Below are 20,191 nucleotides of genomic sequence, written 5' to 3' on the forward strand. Positions count from 1 at the left end.
TTCAGTATAAACTGAGAAATATAAAGTTACCATGAAGTTAGTTTATTTTGCCTAGTAATAGGACAACTATCTGTGCCTTTCATTCATTGTCCAGAATTTCTCTGTTAGATTTGTTCTAACCTCAAAGGACAATTTATTCTACTGTTTTCAATGCTTTTGCATAAATAAAAGAAAAATATCCCTAGAGAATTCATTTAATTCACTGTCATCCATTGTTAGAATTTACTGCTTGTTTGTTGCTCTAGAATTAGTAGCAAACATGTTCAGTGTGGGTGACCCATTCTTCTTCTACCAAAGGTTAACTTTTTACACCAGAGTTTTTCCATAGCGTTTTTCATCTCCAAATTTCTCAAGGTGTATATTAAAGGATTCAACATGGGCGTGATAACTGTACAAACCACAGTTATGGATTTATCAATGGGAAGGTTGGAAACAGGTCTAACATACATGAAAATACAGGGAACAAAAAAGAGGACAACAATGGTGATGTGGGAACTGCAGGTAGACAGGGCTTTGCTCCTCCCTTCCTGACTGTAAGCTTTAAGGGCATTCAGGATGACTCCATAGGAGATTAGTAGAAGAATAAATATGACCATACAGATTGCTCCATCATTGGCAACCACAGTGAGACCTACAAAGTAGATGTCAGTGCAGGCAAGTTCCAATAATGTGTACATGTCACACATGAAATGATCAATGACATTGGGGCCACAAAAGGGAAGGCTGCACACAAGGAGAAGTTGAACCATAGAGTGCACAAAACCTCCACCCCAGCCACCACCACCAGCAGGATACAAGCCTGTTGATTCATGATGGTCAAGTAGTGCAGTGGTTTACAGATAGCCACATAGCGATCATAGGCCATTGCCACCAGAATGAAGACCTCAGCACCAGTAAACAAGTGCTCTAGAAAGAGCTGTCCCATGCAAGCTTGGAAGGAAATTGTCTTTTTATCACAGAGTAAGTCTATAATCAATTTGGGTGAAATGACAGTGGAATAAACTGCATCCATGAGTGATAGATAGGTAAGGAAGTAGTACATTGGGAAGCCCATAGAGGGGCTGGCAAGAACAGTCACCACAAGGAGCAGTTTACCCACCATTGTCACAAGGTAGATGAGTAAAAACATGACAAATAATGCTTTTTGCCCCTCGGGATCCTGAGTGAGACCCAGGAGGACAAATTCTGTTACATTGTTACTATTTCCCATTTGCTCTTCTCTAAGGCCTGTTTCAGGGATTAGTGCTCAGAAGAATGGGACCTGAAATGAAATTGTGAATGTGACTATGAGTACATCCATTATGTTACAGGCACATCTTCACCATTATGTCTTCTACAGCGGTTTACACACAATAAACATTTAGTAAATATCTGCCAAGTTCTTCTACCAAAGAGCCCATCACATCTTCCTCTGACAATTCTACTTCTCCTCAGATGATTTTGTTGGGGCTACAAGTAAGAGGTTCTATCTCAAAGTCATAGTGAATCTTCTGTGGAGAAGAGTAAGCAAAGGCCCAACAGTCAGTCTCACATTTAAATTGTGTCAGTTCTTGGTGCACAAGTCAGCAATGATGAACAGGGAAAGGGTTCCTGTTCTCCAGAAACTTACTCTCTGGTGGTGGTGATAAACTCTAAATAAACTGGCATGGAGTCAGACCATTAAGTTGATGGTATTTGTAGTGAGTACCTTTACAAAATGATCTATAAAGTACCAAAATAATGTCCCTTCTGGAATAACTCACTTAATACTATGATATTCCACTATTACATGCTCAATCCTTCGTGTCTTGAAAGACTTTCAGTCTTCATGAATCTCTCATTAAATTTAAAGAAACTAGACTTTGAACTGTATCAAATATCTACAAAATTATTTAGCGTATTGTTCCCTGTAGCAACTACTTGGACTGACCCTCTGTCAGCTTTTTAACAAGTTGCAATTCTCTCCATTTAATCTTTGCCTATCCCTCAAACCTTAACACACATGACACTATATAAATTTTTAGCAAATATATATATATTTTTTTCTTGAGGAAGATTAGCCCTGAACTAACATCTGCCACCAATCTTTCTCTTTTTCCTCAGGAAGACTGGCCCTGAGCTAACATCTGTGCCCATCTTCCTCTACTTTACATATTGGATGCCTGCCACAGCATGGCTTGACAAGCAGAGTGTAAGTCCACACCTGGGATCTGAACCAGCAAACCCTGGGCAACCAAAGAGGAACGTGTGAAATTAACTGCTGTGCCACCAGGCTGGCCCAAATATTTTTGAACTGAAATGGCTCATGACTATCACCAACTATTACATTAGCAGCTAGTATATTTTTTCAAAACTCTTGGGGTGAGAAAGGTAGTGAGGGAGGAGAAATAGACGCTGAAAAGAGAGGTAGAGGACAAGGGGACATAGTTTTATTTATAATACTTAGGCACTGAGAGAACTCAAAAAGACAACTTCAGTGCTCAGATTAGAAAAGGCGGCATACTCAAGGGAAAAGTTCAAGTTCAGTGTAAAAAGGTATGAGTCAGAGTCATTTTCAAAATGTAATTATAAGCCTGCTCAGTTTGCTCATTGGAAAACCAAGGGGTTGAACTAGACCTTCTCAAATCCTTTCCAGTCCAACTTTCTATGATACTGTTAGTGCAGCTCCACCTTATTCTGTTCTGCTGATGATATTTTTTCTTTCTTGATATTTTTATAATTAAATAAAACTTTCCAACATATCACCATCACTTGAGAAAAGATAGCCAGTGGTTATAGGATTTGACAATTATAGAGAGCAAATAATGACTATAAGTTTCTCACTCAGTGCGTGCCTATTTAAGATCCAGAACATACTTGTAGAGAGAACACAGCACAGTAGTGAGTAACGTGGACTCTAGAGCTGCACTGTCTGTGTTGGAATCCTAGCTTTGCCACCTACTATCTAGGTGACCTTGTGCAACTTATTAAGCTTCTCTGTGCCTCAGGTTCATCATGTTTTAGAATCAAGATACCAATAATGCCTACTTCTTAGGGTTGTTGTTTTATTACAAGTACAGTGCCTAGAACATGGTAGGAGCCTGACACCTGATAAAGGCTCAATGAAAGACACCTATTATTAATGTTCTTAAGTGCTTCGCTGTGAACATTGCATCAGAACAAGACATCTGGATGTTTTTCAATTTGGTAAGAATTATAAACATTGTCCAGGATAAAAAGAATATTATATCTATAATTCATGAATCCCAATAGAAGCATAAGATAAAATGGTATGTCTTATTATCTATGAGCAATAACATTTACCTACTCATGTAGGTATTTTAACTAGATGTATTTTAACTAGAAGCAAGCAGAATACCAGGAAAAAAGTAGAAAGTGAAAGAAAAGAAAGATAAAATCAGGAAGGAAAAGTTAGATTTAAGAATATTAATACTAGTAAATAAGAATATTAATGTGATAATTAAGTGAAGCTAGAGGCTCTACATCTGATGGTTAGGACAAAATTAAACAAGAGAGAACTGTATAACTACATTCAGATTATTCACTGCTCAAAAACATTACACAATTACTAAACCTCAAATCTAGACAAGTTGATTCGATTCACATGGATTTGGTGGGGGGAGGGCATGTGCAGGAAAGTCTGAGCTTTCTGTAGGAGCCCACTGTGAGGAACATTCCACAGACTTGCTCACATCACTGTTCCCACTCAATTCAGAAGTTCTGTCATTGCTGAAGCTATAGATTGATAAAGGTGCGCCTGTTGAAGAACATAAGGGAAGAAGGTCATCTACATACAATTAATTTTTTTCACTCCTGACTCTCTGCAGAATCTAGTGCACTTACTCTTAGTAATAATCAATATTGGATTTCACCAGGATGAATCTTCTATTAGCCAGGTAAATTATTTATATGTGAAAAATAGGTATATAAACTATTCTCCAGTGTAAGTCGTGAAAGATTTGATACTATAAAAAACAAAAGATAGTATTACTAGGCTTTCAGATTAGACCACTAAGCTAACACTTCTCTATTTTAAAACTGTCATTTAACATAGTTTCTTAAGAATATGGTCTTTTACAAAGCAAACTAAAATCCTATGGGTAGAAAAAGATCAAAGCTGTTTATAATTACAGTTTTATGCCTCTCTAAGTGACACTAAGCAAGGTACTTCCCCGAGTATGGGATTCTTAATGAATATGTACAAACATGGTTGCAGTGACTCTTTTAAAAAATTCCCACATAAATGCCATTATCAAGCCCTCAGAACAAAATAGCCATTCATTCCTATATATTCTATCACATTTGATATATGATTTTTAATTCTCTACTTTAAATGTCTAAAAGTAATTATAAATATTAAAATATTACATAACATATAACAGCCCATGAACCAAGATTATAAATCCATTAGTGTACTTGTAATGCATTACATATTTATTTATTTATTTATTGGCAAAATGGACAATGAACATCTGTCAGGCTGACATACCAAAAACAAATACATTTTGTATACTTTGGTTTATTTCCATGTTTTGCTAGCTTACTTTACTCAACTCAGACTTCTTCCCAAGAAAATATATGAAATTGAAGAATTAGTTATATTTAAATATATCTGAATTTAAATATATGACTTTTCAATGAGTAGCCCTTTTCGCCTGTTACAAGAACTCACCTCTTTGCTTTTTCCCTTGTTCTTTAAAACCAGTGCTTCCTTCCTTCACATGAGGTAACTCTAGATATTTTATGTATCTATGTGTGACCATAGAACACATAATAATATATGGTTGATAAGTGGATCTGGAAATAGTTTCAAGTGGCCACACTTTCCAGATTTCCACACAGGCTCCCCATCACCTTGATCCTTTTGATAAATGTAGAAGTATTCATTGTAGATGCCTAGAATATAAAGACACTTAAATACAACATAAATATTTACTGTGCAAATATAATTGAACATACTCACCTGCTGGGAAAATTTCTTCAATGAAAAACAAAGCTGATCTTTTCTCATGACTATGTAAATCTGGCCTAATTAGTGGAAATTAACTTCGCCAAGCTTATTATTTGCCAAAACAACCCCCCCACCCAAATTTTAAAACACTGAAATTGGTCGTTTGAATGTATGTATTTTCAGTAAATTAAAGTGAGACTACCACAAAGTACTTTACTTGGAGGATTTAGGATGACATTCACATCTCTGACGATTAATATATCCCTGTGCCTAATAAGACAAATATTGGGATTTAACTTCCTAGAATAGCCAATGAGTAAGCATTCCCACAGATAAGAGTAGAACGTTTTAGCCTTTCAATCATTCAAATAGCTTATCCCTAAGGTCACTTCCTCCTTAATTAAAAGCATGTCTTTACTTTTCTCCAACATCATCTCAGAAAATTGGGAACTTCCCTAAATTCCTACAAGTGATGAGGGACATCTATAAAAAGGAAAACATAACAAAGAAACATCTAAAGGAATAGATACCAGTTGAAAACAGACTTCAACCTGGAAATCTCTTGGGCCATTCTATCACGAAAATCATTCTTCCATTTATTTCTGTAGACATAGCCTATGGTTTTTACATCATATTGTTTTAAATGAAAGATAATATAATATCATTATAGATTAGTTTATTAGAAAATTTGGAACAAACTCAAATAAAGTAACCTCTTCTGGACAAGTTTCTCTCCTAGAAAAACCCCTAGAGAAAAAAGATTTGGTTCTTGCCAAGAAAGAGTAACAAACACCCAAATATGTGAAACATCAGTAATTTTAAAAGAAAAAAACTGTTAAAGTAAATAATGAATTATGACCTTAATATTAGGAAATATCTAAGTAAGGCAAAATATATTTCAGCCAAAATGAAAGGTAGATCAGTTTTAGGTTTCCTTATCCATACATCACCATCAAAAGAGGTCCTTACTCTAGCTGATAGAGCCTTTGCTCAAGAAGAGCTGAGGCTCAGAGGCAGAAAACCTTGAGACTAGGAATGGAAGTTGATGTTCCAATTCTTCAAAAGACAGTTAATCACAGACCTGTAGTTCTGGGTGGGATGTTGTTGATCAAGGCCTGAATCAATATCAGGTGGAACCATGATGACTTTTAGTCCATTAATTAAGTCCATTAATTTTAGTCCAGTATCAGTTGAGTAACTGTTTCTATAAGAAGGTCTTATGTTTCAACAAGAGCCCTCCTGTACATCAAAATCTATGAGATCTTCCATTGTTATTTGTTGTAATATGACTTGCTATGGGCTCCACTGAGCATGTTCATCTCCACATATCTTCAGCTTAATATTGCATTTTCTAGGTCGTAAGGGTCTTAGGTAAAGAGCCATTAAATACCTATATGAACCACCTCAAGATCTTTATTATGTGCTAAGCCACACCAAAAGTTGGAAGTTTTCAGCTTAGCTAATAAACGGAGGATAACCTGAAATGTTATATGGATTATTTCTATGATTTAAAGAATACATCGAAACACTGGTCCTCTCTTATCAGTGAATAGCAAAAAATATAGATGTTGCCCTTAATTTAGGAGAACTATCTGATATGATCAAGGTTACTGTGAACTAAATTATGACTCAGAGCTGGAGAACCAATATATACATAGGCATAGTTCTCTATGTCCCTTCCAGCTGAATGCAAAGAACTACTAATGCTTTCTGCGTAACTGAATGAAGTGAAAGAATTTGCTAGATAGATGATGTCTACAGCAGCCCAGAAGCTGAATTTATGTCTCCGATGAGATTAGCACACTGAAAATATTAACTAGTATAGACATTGCCTCAAAATAGGTAATTATCCACAGTAATTCTCTATAAGCCTCATCCGTTGCCAAACTAGAAAATTAAATGGAGAGATAATATTTGTCATCTGGAAAAGCAAGAACAGCTTGTTTTGCACCAAATCTCTCAATAAGCAAAGTTGGAAGAACTAGAAAAATATAAAATGCATGTGTTTAAAAGCATTAGAGATCTAAAACGGAATCAAGGCCTTATGGGGCCAATATTTTAAATAGAAGAGAAACCAAGAGCTAAACACTTCACTTCCTAGTTTTTTGGTTTTTTTTTTTTTTTTGCTAAAGATATGAGCTAAAATTCTAAAAATGACAAATGAAAGGCTGAAAAGTTAAGTAGAACTTCCTACAGATGCTTTACCCTGGGGGACAACAAATGGGATTCAAGGTCTATCAAGAAGAGGCTTTTGTAAACAACCAGGCTCTCATTTGAGACCACAAAGGGCTTCACCCCTGGAGTCTGGGTAAATAGAACATACAACAGCTCTTAGAGAAACTCAAGCCATCTTGAATCATCTAATCTCTTGATCAGATTAGGCTATCTAGGATTTTTTCCCCCAACTTAACTGACAGCTGTAAACAAAATGAAATCCTCTCTCAACAAAGAAAACATCATAAAATCCTTGAATTATCTCTCCATGTTTTAAAATATAAAATCTGGCACAAAAACAAAAATAGCAAAGCACAGGAAAATACAAGGCCTAATTGAAAAGCAATAGTAGTAGAAACAGATATAGATGATCCAGACTATAAAAAAACAAGCATTTTAAAATGTGTAGTATGTTCAAATAATTAAAGAACAAGATGGGTAATAAATTGAATCAAAGAAATTTGAAAACTAAAGTAACTGAAATTAAGAAGTCAATCATTGGGTTTAACAGCAAATTAGACACATATGAATAGAGAATTTGTAAATGGGAAATAAGACTGGAAGAGAATACACAAACAGAAGCAGAGAGAGATAAAAAGATGGACAATGCAGAAAATAACACAAAATACATTTAAAAGGCACAGTGCATAACTCCAACATACATTTAATTTAATTATAATTCCAGAAAGATAAAAGAAAGAGACTAGGGTAGGCAAAATATTTGAGGATATTTGGCTGAAATTTTCCAAAATTATTGAAAGACATTAAGTTGTATATTCATAGGGAGTTACAAATTTCATGAAGAATAAAATTTTAAGAGGATAAATTTTCAAATAAGATAAATAGAAAAGGTATAGCATAAAACCAAAAGACAAAGAGAAAACTTAAGGGCATATTGCATTCAAGGAATCAACAATAATACCAAAAACCAATTTCTTAAAAGGAATGAAAGCAAGGAGTTAGAGGAATAACATCTTCAAAGCGCCAAATGAAAACGAACTCAATGGTATGAGCCTTACAAGATGAACATCTTAAATGAGGATAAAAGGTGAAAATAAAACAATGGAATAAACTGCATGAACTCTAACTGAAAAAAATGCATTCTTTCTATACTGATATCAGAAAAAAGTAGACTACAAGGCAGGAAGCACTTCCATATTTAAAAGTTTTACAACAGCAAAAGGTCAATATAGCAATCATATATAACAATTATAAGCTAGTATGCACCTACAAACATAGTTTCATAACATATTTTTTAAAAATTTCAGATTGAACTGAAAGGAATAAGAGATAAATCAGTAATAATAGAGAGAGAGATTAGCACAAGTCTCAGTAATTGCAAGAACATACACACACCAAAAATTCATAAAGATATAAAAAACTTAAGACAACATCATTAACAAATTTAATCTATCTACATAAGAAAACAATGCATCCAACAACTGCACAATACATACTCTTTCCAAGAGCACATGGAACATTTTTCAAAATTGATTAGATGCTGGGCCATAAAGCAATTATCAAAAAATTTCAAAAAGAATTATAATCATAAGGTATGTCTCTGAACATGAGCAAAATAAGCTAGAAAATCAAAACCTAAAACTAACTAGAAAATTCCTGTGAGTTTGAAAATTAAACAGTGTATTTTTAAGTAACTCATGGGTAAAGTAAATCACAATAGAAATTATTTTGAGTTCAAAAGTAATGAATTAAAACATATCACAGCTTGTGAGAGTCAGCTAAAATCGTATTTGCATGTATGAAAAAATGATGAATCTTGAAAAATTAATGCCCTAAACCTATTTTCAAGCAGTTATTAACATGGCAGAAAAGTGAAACAAAAATAAGCAGAGGAATGGAACGAATAAAAATAAAAGCAACTGTATGAATAAATCTGCGTATTTTGGCAGCAATCACCAAAAGCAGGCAATTGCTGCACTGCATTCTCACTTCAACATGGTCTTGAAGGATTGTAGTGAAGGAAAATCCTCCCAGTAAGCAGTAGTTTGAGCAGTATATATAGTTTTCCACTTCACATGGAAGGAGAAATGGCCTGAGTTATGGTCCCGCACTGACTCATGGACAGTCACTACAGATTTGATGCACTGTTGAAGGAAAGGAAAATAAATGGAAGAATGGACATAAAGCAGTTCGGAGGAGTGGTATGTAGATGGATCCCCTAGAATGGACACCAAATGTGACAAAGTTTGTTTCTTATATAAGTACCTAACAGAGATAATCCACTGCAGAGAAGGGTCTCAAAAGTCTGGTTGACAAGAGGACCTGTCTTGTGCATATCACTCAGCCTTTTCCCCAGTCACTTTTGTGGTGACTATGGCAGAGATGAATGCTCTATGTACGCTCAGTGAACAACATGATCTATCTTTCACCAGTCTTTATCTGGCTATTACTACTGCTGAATATCAAAAATTCTATCAGTAAAGTCCATCACTTACTTTCTTATAGGGCACAATTCTCTAGGGAAACTAGCCAACAACTTGTGGCAGTTTACTTCATTGAAACCCCTCAACCTAGAGGAGACAGCATCTTGGCATCATATATTCTAGGTAAATATTTGTCCCTTCTACTTGCAGTGCTTCCTTCTGCCTTATTATTCATGGATCAGAATCTTGTGTCCATTGACATGGTATTCCACTCATTGTCATCTCTAACCAGGAGACACGTTTTATGGTAAATCAAATAAAACAAATTGCTCACCACCATAGAATTCACTGGTGTAACAATATTGCCCATCACCTAGAAGCAACTAGTTGAATAGAACATGGGAATGGCCTACTGAAAGCTGACTTATGGTGCCACTTGAGAGACCCTACTCTGAAAGTTTAGAATAGTCTCCTATATGTTTAGCATACAGTATGTGTTCAGTAATATTTAGTCATCTTATATTTTATGTCATGCATATTCATGAGAGAATATCCCCATGCTAATAAACTTTCCCCATGTAGCCTTATATTTTGCCCTTCTCTGTTTCAATATCTAAGAGATCCATTCCATATATGTTACTCCAGCTATTACCAGTACACATTACCCAGATTCTGCATTTTTTTAATCAAATAAACTATTTCCTTCTAAAACACAACTGTGTTTCCTCCTTAGGCTCTACTGATGCTTGAATATAATTATTGATCTGGAGGCAATGAGGGACTGCTCTGGGAAAGGGCATGAGATCTTTGATGAGGAGGCTTTCTGTAACTTATGTGAACCTTGATGAAGCTAATCTTGAGGAGGGTGACTACTAACAACACTCTCAGTAACAGGAGCAATAAATTCTTCTTCCCTAAAGGGAGAGCAGAGTAGTACATCACCATATACACCACAGTCCACCCCTTTTGCTGCTTGAGTCCATTTTTTCATATACGTTATGGATACAGGTCCTCTGGGATTCTCTTTCTGGGGGAAAATTAGAAGAGAATGGTTAGAGGGATAAACTATGTCCATTGCCACTGCAGCTGATGTTAGAGGTGCAATTTCTGCTTATCATCTTCTTCCTTCATTATCAATTCAGTTCTTCTCATTTTGCCTTTTGCTAACACCATGACTGGTCTCAGTGACTTACCTAGAGAGGTAGCCCAGAACCTCATCCCAAAAAGGTCTAATCACATCTTCATTATATCTTTTTCAGGCCAAGGTTCCTGTATTGTCTCATTTACTGTCACAATTGGATGAGAGAAGCAAGAGGTAGCCAAGTGGATAACTTTAGAGATAAAAATAATTTTCCTTGCCACTACTGTGTTCTAGCATCTCCATTTCCACCTGAAAAGTGGGGTCAATTACCTCCACCAGAGTCATAGAAAGAAGCTCTCTCTGACATGCTACATATAGCAATCCTTCTAGTGCTAGGGAAGCCCGATTTAAGATAAATCCAACACTGTGACAAATGGGACATGATGAATAAATAAAAGAACTTCTTTATAACATAACTGATTCGTTTTATCAACTACGAAGCTTCATTAACTTTGAAGTTTGCAGTTATCTTAGCCAATCAAGAAATATGTTTATATTTCAAAACAATTTGAGTTGAGTTTTCCACCATCTACAAGCAAAAGTATCCTAACTGAAACACCCTCATTTTAAATATATATGTGAAATTTGGTTAATTTATAATTCCTTTTATTCATTTATATATATATCTCTTTTTGAGCCAGTACCACATGATTTTAATTGTTGCAACATTATAATCTGTATTATCATCTAGAATGACTCATTGCTCTTTCAAAATTTAATTGTAATTTGTGTATCTTTATGCTTCCAGATGAACTTTGAGAATCAAAGGAATGTCAGGCATAATTTGCTTTTATGTGGAAAGGAATACAATGGATGTTTAACATTTTTCCCAAGGATATATATACTTAAAATACTGCCATATTTTTTAAATGAAATTTAGATATGGCCATACTCAAAGTAAGTCTATTCATTACACTGATAAAATCATAGTTTGTTTTTCAAAAGAAGAAGCTTGGGAGGATATGAGAGCTATGATACAAATGGTTAGTGAAGTATAACTGATCAATCTGGCCAAAATATACTCTCTATCGCATCAGTGACTTTGGTTAATGCTAAGAAAAGGCATTCAATTTCATTTGAGTTTAGTGGGAGAAGTTGACTACAGTTTATTTAGTGCTTTACCTGAGAATTAAACTTGTATTATTTGTAGGAAAGCTATAATGCAATGCCTCTGTTGACCCAATTGAACTATTAAATGGTGGAGATTATAAAGGGTAAATAAGGAAAAGGAGTAGTCCAGTTGATAGGGGAATGCCTAGAAGTCCTATAGAATAGTCCTTAACCCTGCGATATAGGCATTAATCCTGAGGCATGGACCTTCTTGGGTTTCAGTGGAACATCTGATACATTTAATTAGTCACTCTAAACTGGCAAAACTTGAACTCCAAACTCATTTCCCATACCTCTGCACTGGGAAGCTGCTGAAATTTCTGCTCACTCTTTCAGTCTTTCAGCTATTTTTCAGCTGAGCTGAATGTAGTCACAACCTGTGTATACACAGAGGAGAAATCAGCTCAGTATTTGAGGGGTGAAAATGTCATAACCAGCAGACTTACACTGCAAGAAATGCAAAAATACATTATTCAGGCTGAAGAAAACAATATCATATGAAAATTGGGATTTATAGAATGAATGAAGAAAGTGGAAAAGATATATATTGATAAAACAGATTATTTTTTCATTTTTTCTTAAATGCTTTTAAAAATTAATCATTTAAAGAAAGTAATAATATATTCAGGAGTTGATAAAATGTGTAGTAAAAGTGTATGACAACAATTTCAAAGGGCAGTGGAATGCAATTGGAATTACAATTTGAAGAGGTGTTTTTTGTTTTCTTTTTTACTGAGTAAGATTAGCCATGAGGTAACATCTGTTGCCAATTCTCCTCGCTTTTTCTGCTTGAGGAAGATTAGTCCTGAGCTAACACCTGTGCCCATCTTCTTCTACTTTATATGTGTATTGCTGCCACAGCATGGCTAACAAGTAGTGTAGGCCCATGCATGGGATGTGAACCAAGAACAAGGGCCGCTGAAGCTGAGTGTGCTGAACTTAACCACTACACCATGGGGCTCGCTCCAAAGAGATTTTTAATTTATGTTGAGAAACTGAATTCTTCCAACAGTCATGTGAGTAAGCTAAGAAGTGCATCCTTCCTCAGCTGAGCCTTCATATGTGACTGTTGCCCCGGCCAACACCTTGATTATAGCCTGGTGAGAGACCCTGAAGTGGAGAAACCAGCTAAGCCATGCCCACTTTCCTGACATTCTGAAACTGTGAGATTAGAATTGTGTTTTGTTCAAGCTACAAAGTGGTATGTGTCTTGCAGAAATAGAAAGCAAATACAGATACCTAGAAAATCTTCCAAAAATTGGAAATAGCAATAAATATTTGAAGAACTCATGAATCAAAGAAGAAATCATAATAGAAATAAGTAGGTGTTTAGAACTAAGTAATAAAAACATGTTGGAATATGTGAGATGCAACCAAAACAGTACTTCGAAGGAAATCTACAGCGTTAAACGCTTATATCAAAGATAAATGCTTAAAAGCAACTAAGCTTTTATCTTAAAAAGCTGGAGAAAGAGGAGTAAACTAAAGCCTAAGTAAAAGAAATGCCGTAATAAAGATAAGATAAAAAAATTAATAAAGTAGGAAACATAAAATAGAGAAAATCAAAACACCAAAAGTTGGTACATTTACAGCAAAATTGATCAATTTCTAGCAAGAATGATCAAGAGAAAAGAGAGGAAAATTCAAACTACCAATAGCAGCAATAAGAGGAGGAAAACATGATGTAGATCCTTCTGACTTTTAATTAATAATTATGGTTGTTATTAAAATATTATTCCAATAAATTTGATAGCAAATAAAATAGGTAAAATATAGAAAAAACATACTTCTGAAAATGACTAAAAAAGAAATTGGAAAAATACTCCTAGGTCTTTCAAAGAAATGAACTGTCCCGGGGCCAGCCCGGTGGTGCAGTGGTTAAGTTCGCACGATTTGCTTCTCAGCGACCCCGGGTTCACTGCTTCGGATCCCGGGTGCAGACATGGCACTGCTTGGCAAAAAGCCATGCTGTGGCAGGCATCCCACACATAAAGTAGAGGAAGATGGGCATGGATGTTAGCTCAGGGCCAGCCTTCCTCAGCAAAAAGAGGAGGATTGGTGGTGGTTAGCTCAGGGCTGATCTTCCTCAAAAAAAATTTTTAAAAGTTTAAAAAAAAAAAAGAAATGAACTATCCCTTTTTAGTAGACAACATGATTGATTGTGTCATAGAAAATCCTAAGGAATCTATAGACATTACTAGAAATAAGTGTATTTAGCAAGTTTGTAGCACTCAAGGTCCAAATAAAATATTCAATTGTATTTCTGTATATTAGCATCAGCAACAATTGGAAAAAATGAGCAACATCCATATACCAAAAAGTACTTTTCAAAAATAAATTTTGAAAATACCTAAATAAATACATATATAGTGTTCAGGAATTAGAAAATTCAATATTGTTAAGATGGTGTTCACTCCAAAATGATCTATAGATTCAAGTCAATCTGAAAGAAATTCCCAGCATGCCCTTTCAGAGATGTAGATGATCGTATTTTCCAAAAGTGAATACAATAGCTCCCATTCCACACGCTGTTCTGCAATGTGACTTTGCCAGTCCCCCGTCGAATGGTGTCTTCTATTTCTCCAATACACCAAATCTGGGCAAGCCATGTAACTGCTTTGAGCAATAGAAAATTAAAAAGTGACAGCATGATATTTTTGGACATAGCCCTTAACTGGCCTGAAGTCTTCAACCCTCTACTTCTGGCATCCCTGAGTATCACATAAAAAGTCTGACTATCTTTCTTGTGTTCTTGCATCCAAATGCATAATGAGAGGGACCCCGTGGGTCTCTTGCAGTCATCACCTCCAAGATAACATGAATGTGAATTGAAGTGTTCTGGATCCTACAGACCACCCAGTTATCAGTTGAAAACAAGATATTAAAATGTGCTATTTTCCTTAAAATAAATATGTAGAGTCATGAAATTCTAAATATATTTGTATGAGAAGTTTACAAACGTTAAAAAATGCCCCTAAAATTTATCAGGAAAAATACATATTTAGGAATTGCAGGAAACTTTTGAAAAAGATGAGTAATTGGGGGAGATTATCCTAGTAAGTGTAAGTACACATTAAAAATCCTTGACCACTGACACAGTATGTTAGTGGTAGGGGAATACACCAAAGAAGAAGAACATGAGGAGAAGGAAAAGGAGGAGGAGGAAAAAGAGGAGAAATGGCCCCCAAATTAAACCTTCTAAGTGTATAAAATGAAATATTACATAGGAAAATTTCAAATTACTGCTGAAATTAATAACAATGTTGGCAGATTGTTTTACCTGTTTGTGGAAGATAGGCTTAGATATTTCCTAATCACAAACAAAATTAAATTCTAAATGGGTTAAAAAATAAAGTTTTCTTAAAAAGTTACTAAAAAACCCAAGAGGTTAAAATTTATAAAATCACTGGAGAAAATGGAATTTTACAAGAGTGATGTGATAGAAGAAATCAAAAAGTAAAAGAATATTAAAATATAACATCTTTTTATAAAAATACCCATAATCATAGCATAAATAACACAAGGTTAACATTTGTTGAAAATAACAAAGAAGAGCAAATATTTACAACAAATATATATGTTTAATGTAGAAAGAGTTCATCAAAATTCATCGGTAAAAATTCTCACTCCACTAGAACAAGAATTCAAGGAAAAAAGTAACAATAAAATTTATGAAATGGATTCTATTCCCAGGCATTATGTAATGAACAGAGTGCCCAAAGACAGCTAAGTAACTTTCCATGACTTCAAGGAACTTATAGACCAATGGACATACGTAATGAATAAAGATTTCAATTTCATCAATTGAAATAACTATTCAAATTTGAAAATTAAATAAATGTCTGTCATTTGGGCCGCTATTACAGAATACCGTAGACTGGGTGGCTTAAACAACAAACATTTATTTGTCACAGTTCCAGAGGCTCTGAAGTCTCAGATCCTGGTGCTGTTTGATTCCATGTCTGGTGAGCACTCGCTTTCTAGTTCATAAATAGCCATCTTTTTTCATAGGGCAGAAGGATCAAGTGAGCTCTCTGGGGGTCTCTTTTTTTTTTAAAGATTTTATTTTTCTCCTTTTTCTCCCCAAAGCCCCCTGGTACACAGTTGTATATTCTTCGTTGTGGGTCCTTCTAGTTGTGGCATGTGGGACGCCGCCTCAGCATGGTTTGATGAACAGTGCTATGTCCGTGCCCAGGATTCAAACCAACCAAACACTGGGCCGCCTGCAGTGGAGTGTGTGAACTTAACTACTCTGCCACAGGGCCAGCCCCTGGGGTCTCTTTTATAAGGACACTAATACTTTTTCTGAGAGCTCCACCTTCATGACTTAATCTTTTCCAAAAAAACTCACCTCCAAACACCACCATGTTATAAAGGATTTAACTTGTGAATTTGGGTTGGGGGGAGCTCAAATTTTCAGTCTATGGCAATGTCCAAAAATGGAGGAGTTAATTATATAAAGTCTGATAAAATCAAATACTTGATACCATTTCGTGAATAGTATTATTTTGAGAAAATTTTGAAGTGATAAGAAACCTCCATGTAATAATAACGGGTAAAAATCAGGATATAAGGTTTCTCATACTGTGTCATTACCAATGAAAAGGGCCCGTTTCCCCATAACCTTAGCACTTTTGGAATGCACACTATATAAGGGAGGCAGAATCAGGGGTCTCTTTAACCATATGCTTCCACCATCTTAGAGACAGATAATATTTTGTTTCAAGCTCTATTCAAAGAGAGAGAGGATTTTATGATTTAGGTCTCTGTCCCATGAAACAATAGATTCTGGCTTCTGTATTACCTAATAACCTGCATTTCATTAATAAAAGAGGTAAGAATAGCATATATTGTCAGCATCTTTCTTAACAATACTATCTCCGAAGATAGCTGACGTAGAGTTCTGTATTGTATATTTGAATCTCATGGATTATAGATCGTGCTAATTTTTCATATGAAAGGTAGGGCCTGGGTCACTACAGAAGGTTATGAAACACTATAAGCAAAGAAAGGAGATAGGGATATTGAAAAATAGCAGAAGTATTATCAGATATACTAAACTATCTGGGAAGATTAATGGATCATCTTTATTAAAATTTAACACCAAATAAAGTTGTTCCACTTGAGGAAATACTATGATTTCCCAATCAGAACAATACATAATATTTAGTTATTTTTCTGCATATCAGCCTTGCTCACTCAAATTATTTTATTTACTTAGCCTCATCATTAATATTAGAACTTTGAAGCATCGTGCATCTTCAACCATAACATGCTAAGCATTATGAACAAAATTACATATTTAAAGTGTCTTGCAGATACAAACATAAGATACATACTTCAAATATTAATATGGGCTGTCTATGTGGAGAGGAGTGAACCAAGTTTTTACATCTTATTTCTTAGTTTATTTTTCTGAAAATTTGTAATGAGCACTATTAATTCTAAAAAATATTACATTAAGAGAGAAACATGAGAAAGTCTGATTAACTAAATTTACAGTATTAACTATGGTATAACTCAAGACGTAGAACATAAAACTATAGTCTCAACAGAGACATTTTGCACACAAACTTAACATATATTTTCCTAAGCAATTATGAAAATCTTAAAAATATATTTAAAACAAAATTTTGAGCTAGGAAATTATGAAAATCTTAAAAAATATATTTTGATCGTGGGACGTATTCACATAATAAATGTTTTTCAACATGCCCAAGTTATTAAACATGAGGAGCAATTTATGACAGTTAGATAATCACACACGGCTTTCCTGGAAGGAGCAATTCTTCATTGAAAACAGGTGAGACAATTCTCTGCAGCCTTATTTTCTTTTTCTACTCCAGAGCTTTTTCATGGCATTTTTCATCTCTCCATTTCTCAGAGTATAAATTAAGGGGTTCAACATAGGGGTGATAACAGTGTAAAATAAAATCAAGGATTTATCAATGGGTAAGGTAGAAGGAGGTCTCACATACATAAAAATACAGGGGACAAAGAAGAGGACCACCACAGCGATGTGGGAGCCACAGGTGGATAGGGTTTTGCGCCTCCCTTCCTGACTAAGATTCTTCAGGGAGTGCAGAATGACCCCATAGGAGATGAGTAAGAGCATAAAGATGACCACACAGATTGCCCCATCATTGGCAATCACAGTGAGACCAATAATGTAGGTGTCAGTGCAGGCAAGTTTTAATAAGGGGTACATGTCACAGACGAAGTGGTCAATGACATTGGGGCCACAGAAGGGCAAGTTGTAAACCAAGAAAAGTTTAACTGTAGAGTGCAAAAAACCTCCAAACCAAGCTGACAGAAGCAGCAAAACACACACCCGTGGATTCATGACCATCAAATAATGCAAAGGTTTGCAGATGGCCACGTACCGGTCACAGGCCATGACCACTAGGATTAAAATCTCAGCATCACCAAATAAGTGCCCTATAAAAAGCTGGCTCATGCAAGCTTGGAAGGAAATGGTTTTCTTCTCATAGAGTAAGTCTATAATCTTATTAGGGGCAAATGTAGTAGAATAAACAACATCCATAAATGATAAGCAGCCAAGAAAGAAGTACATAGGGGCATCCAGGATTCGGCTGACCACCACAGTCAAGACAATGAGTAGGTTTCCCACCATTGTCACAATGTAGATGAGCAAAAACACAACAAATAATATTTTCTGACCCTGAAGGCTCTGAGTGAGCCCCAAGAGGACAAACTCAGTCACATTGTTCCTTTGTTCCATAGGTTCCCCTTTATGTCTTATTCCAAAGTTCAGGACAAATTACCTGTAAATATGATTATTACTAGTGACTTCCTGAAATCTTAAGATAATTTGTTTATTCATTCAGCAAATATGCATTATGATTTATCATGTTCCAGTACATTCAGAGATTATAAGGCTGCTAAAAACATAGTCCCTAACCTCAATAATCTTTTTTTTTTTTTAAAGATTGCCACCTGGGCTAACAACTGTTGCCAATCTTTTCTTTTTTTATGCTTTATCCCCCCAAATCCCCCCTGTACACAGTTGTATATCTTAGTTGCATGTCCTTCTAGTTGTGGGATGTGGGACGCCACCTCTACGTGGCCTGACGAGCAGTGCCATGTCCGTGCCCAGGATCTGAACCCTGGGCCACTGCAGCGGAGCACAGGAACTTAACCATGCGGCCACGGAGCCGACCCCATAATCTCAATAATCTTATAGACTAATGGAGAGACAAGTAATTAGAGTCATATGTAGGAAAAAGACACTTTATTCAATAAATGGGTTTCCCTAACTAGCTTTCCATCTGTAAGCTAATAAAACTGTATATATGGCTAATACCTTACAAGCAAATAAAATGAAAATGGATTAAAAGTATAATGAAAAACTAAAGCAATATTTAACATATTTACTTTCCATTTAATAAAGGAGATGGCTTTCTACATTGTGTGGGTGGAAGTATCTTCTTAAATAGTAATTAACATCCCAAATAGACATATTTGACAATTTCAAAAAATTTTAAGGATTTAAGAAAGGATAACATACGATCAATAGAAGAAAGTAGTTTGGGGAAAAGATTTATATTTTAGAGGACATATACTGAGTTAACATCAAAATAGACAAAGAGCTCTAAGCAATTAACAAGCAAAAGACAAACCAATAGAAATCTGGGCAAGTCATATAAACAAGCAATTGAATAAAGATTGCATCCAAATGGCCAACAAACATATGATAGGATGCTCAAACTCACCTGTGAACAGAAAAATAGGAATTTAAGTAATATGCTACATCATTCTCTAGTTTTTAACAGGTTAACAAACAAGGTTTAGAGAACATATCAATTGAAATCATGAAATTTAGAAATACTTGCCCATTAAAATATCCCTAAATAGGTACAGTTGAAAGTACTTTTGAAAAACACTGATGTTGAGGAAGTAAATTATTTTGAATCTTTATAATATGAAAATATGGGTAAAAGCATTATAGAATTGACTCAATTTCCACATATTTTAGTAATCACAAAGGATCCATGTTATTGCTGATTATCAGAATTACATAGAAGAACTTTTAAAAGAATGTGAATTACCACACCACCAACGTCCTCTTGCAAAATGTAAAGCCTAGGTCAGTATCTTTTGTAGAAAAATACTTACTGGGTTACCTGCATAATGAGAAAGTCACTTCACTCAGATTCTAGGTTGTGGTACCTTCTCCCTTGTCCTTCGTGCACTGCTGCCATCTCTGTGAGCACAGAGAGCAAGATAACACATGCACCATCACTGGATCTTGACATGTTTCTGTGTAACCAACTCTTTCCATGTATGCGGGAAGTCAGATTCATTTCACTCTTTCAGATACATATTACCTTTTAAATTTTTGGGATTTTCTAAATGAATATGAATGTCTGTAACCTAACGAAGTCTGAATCT

At 35.2% G+C, this 20,191-nt stretch overlaps 1 protein-coding gene and 1 pseudogene across 1 annotated transcript; both read right to left on the reverse strand.

The window, feature by feature from the left end:
* Positions 1-222: 222 nt before the first annotated feature.
* On the reverse strand, positions 223-1,210 carry LOC124229324 (olfactory receptor 4A16-like; annotated as a pseudogene).
* A 16,393-nt stretch (positions 1,211-17,603) lies between these two features.
* On the reverse strand, positions 17,604-18,536 carry LOC124229205 (olfactory receptor 4A15-like). Its single transcript, XM_046644304.1, has one exon. It carries the CDS (start codon positions 18,519-18,521, stop codon positions 17,604-17,606), a length of 918 nt encoding a protein of 305 aa, XP_046500260.1. The 5' UTR covers positions 18,522-18,536.
* Between the last annotated feature and the right edge of the window lie 1,655 nt (positions 18,537-20,191).

Source organism: Equus quagga, chromosome 17 (genome assembly GCF_021613505.1).
Source record: "Equus quagga isolate Etosha38 chromosome 17, UCLA_HA_Equagga_1.0, whole genome shotgun sequence".
Classification (NCBI taxonomy): Eukaryota; Metazoa; Chordata; class Mammalia; order Perissodactyla; family Equidae; genus Equus; species Equus quagga.